This window comes from Hylaeus volcanicus, unplaced genomic scaffold, assembly GCF_026283585.1.
Source record: "Hylaeus volcanicus isolate JK05 unplaced genomic scaffold, UHH_iyHylVolc1.0_haploid 16003, whole genome shotgun sequence".
Classification (NCBI taxonomy): Eukaryota; Metazoa; Arthropoda; class Insecta; order Hymenoptera; family Colletidae; genus Hylaeus; species Hylaeus volcanicus.
In genome coordinates this window covers 224-2,247 of record NW_026531452.1, presented here as the reverse complement: position 1 = coordinate 2,247, position 2,024 = coordinate 224, and the positions used below count along the sequence as shown (strand labels likewise).

Below are 2,024 nucleotides of genomic sequence, written 5' to 3'. Positions count from 1 at the left end.
TGTCAAGTCGCAAACGCATAAAAAATATTGAAAGTGAAAATACTCGAGAATAAGGCGACGCAAATAAAATGTCTAAGAGTAATATATTGTTGGAAATTTGTTGTAGAATTGACACCCTGCGTATGTCCGAACTTATACGTAGACACCCTGCATATATAAATTTTTTATTATTCTGTATTATTTTGTATCATTCTAATTATGCTATATTATGCTGTATTATGTTGAATTATTCAGTGCTATCATATATTCTTCTGCGCTATTCTGTACTTTTCACATGTATACGTATCTACTGCAGTCAAACACTACAATTCGAATTCGCTACTCGAATACCATTTTCTTATTTATTTACTGTAACGATCAATATTTTACTGTACTCGGATAGTACTTTCTCCTGCATTTTCTATAAAATATTTCTTCTAGACTCCTCGTGCAATTCCGCAGTAATAAAAAAGAAAAAAAAAACGCGCGAGCGTACACATTTTTAGAACTCTTCCCGCCAGCCGTTGTAAACACGCGCAAATTTATTCAAAGCCAAAAACAAGCAGTTTTCCGGCGCGTGGAACAACATCCTCCCGTGTTACGTGGTGGATACCGAGGAGTCCTGGCGCAGAGGTAACGTGAAGCTGCACGAAGATCCGCGAAAGCTAAATTTAGAGGACCAGACGATCCGCGATTTCGAGGAGAAATACAAACAGTATATGGACAACAACGTCGATTTCGGCAGGGCTCTATCGACCAACGCCAAGCATACTAAAATAGCCTTGCAAGGCTTCGAGAAGATGCCGACTATCTCTCCTCACGTTTACTCTTTGCTCGGTCCGAGCCACGAGCTGCGAATTAAACAAGCCCTGGCGGAAGGTGTGACAAGAAAGAAACTAGCTCGTTCCAGCATGGAATTAAACGGTTTGAACGAGAACAGCTTGTCCTTTCGTCTGGACGAGGACGATGATTTCTCCAGCAGAACAACCACCGCGTCGAACAAGAATTGGCTCGCCAGATCCACGCGCAGTCCGTCCAGACGATCTACGATGGAATCCTCGGTCAAGGTGGATCGCGGTATCACCATGTTGAAGTCGAAACGATGCAAACCCAAGGATCACGCGACACACGACGCTTCCAAACTCATCACCATAAAGCCCAGCTTTGGAGCCCTGAAGAAGACCCTTTCGAAGACCTCCAGCACCAAGTCCCCGTTTCGTGGCATGTTGGAGAGTCGACCATCCACGAATTCCCTCCTGTCGACTAACTTGAGCCCCGAAACGACGAGGAAGTACAGAAAGTGCGTTTACTTGAATACACTGGCGAGGTGCGTCCAATTTCGAAGCAGAGATCACAAAACTGTCCCAGTTCTGGTAAATTACCAGATCCAAGCGTTAGTGCAGGCGGTCCTGGAGGTCCTCGAACGCGTGAATCCTGAGAAATCGAGGATCATAATCGAGACCGCTAGGGACACGGAGGAAATAAGGAGGATACTGTTGCGTCCTGAAATGCAGAGTTTTGTACAGAGTCTGTTGGGTCAATCGCTGGTGTCGTCTCCCGAGAGCTATGTGGTTTCAACGGCGACGCTGATGGACGAGATAGATTGTCGATTCGAAGGGATCTTGGAGAAGGAAATAATCGCGTTAACTCTGGAAATGCCGCTGACACCGTCTCTGGATGCTTTGATTTCCGAGATACGAAGCAATATATTTCTAGACGCGAAGAAGAAACCGCAGATGAACGAGAATGCTAAGGAAATCGCTTCTTCCAGCAATGGACGAAAAGTTGAAAAGATGAACGACGAGAAAGACGCAAAGGTGATGCAGGCAGACGGGAGGTAATGGGAAAGTACTTTCTTCGCGATGAATTTTTGATACTAAGGCTGTTTCGGAAATTTCTGAATTTAAATGCCGTGTTTGAATTACCGTATGCCTCTCTGTTTCTTTCCGCAAAAACAAACATTCGAACGGTAGCGGATCTTTTCAATATACAGGGTGTCTACGTATAAGTTCGGACATACGCAGGGTGTCAATTCTACAACAAAT

General features: G+C 44.5%; 1 protein-coding gene across 1 annotated transcript; it reads left to right on the top strand.

The window, feature by feature from the left end:
• Positions 1–509: 509 nt before the first annotated feature.
• LOC128882126 (uncharacterized) lies at positions 510–1,820 on the top strand (the record flags this gene model as incomplete). The annotated part of the gene is made up of 1 exon (XM_054133696.1): positions 510–1,820. A coding segment is annotated over one exon (1,311 nt), but the record flags the coding sequence as incomplete, so codon positions are not given.
• Positions 1,821–2,024: the final 204 nt, after the last annotated feature.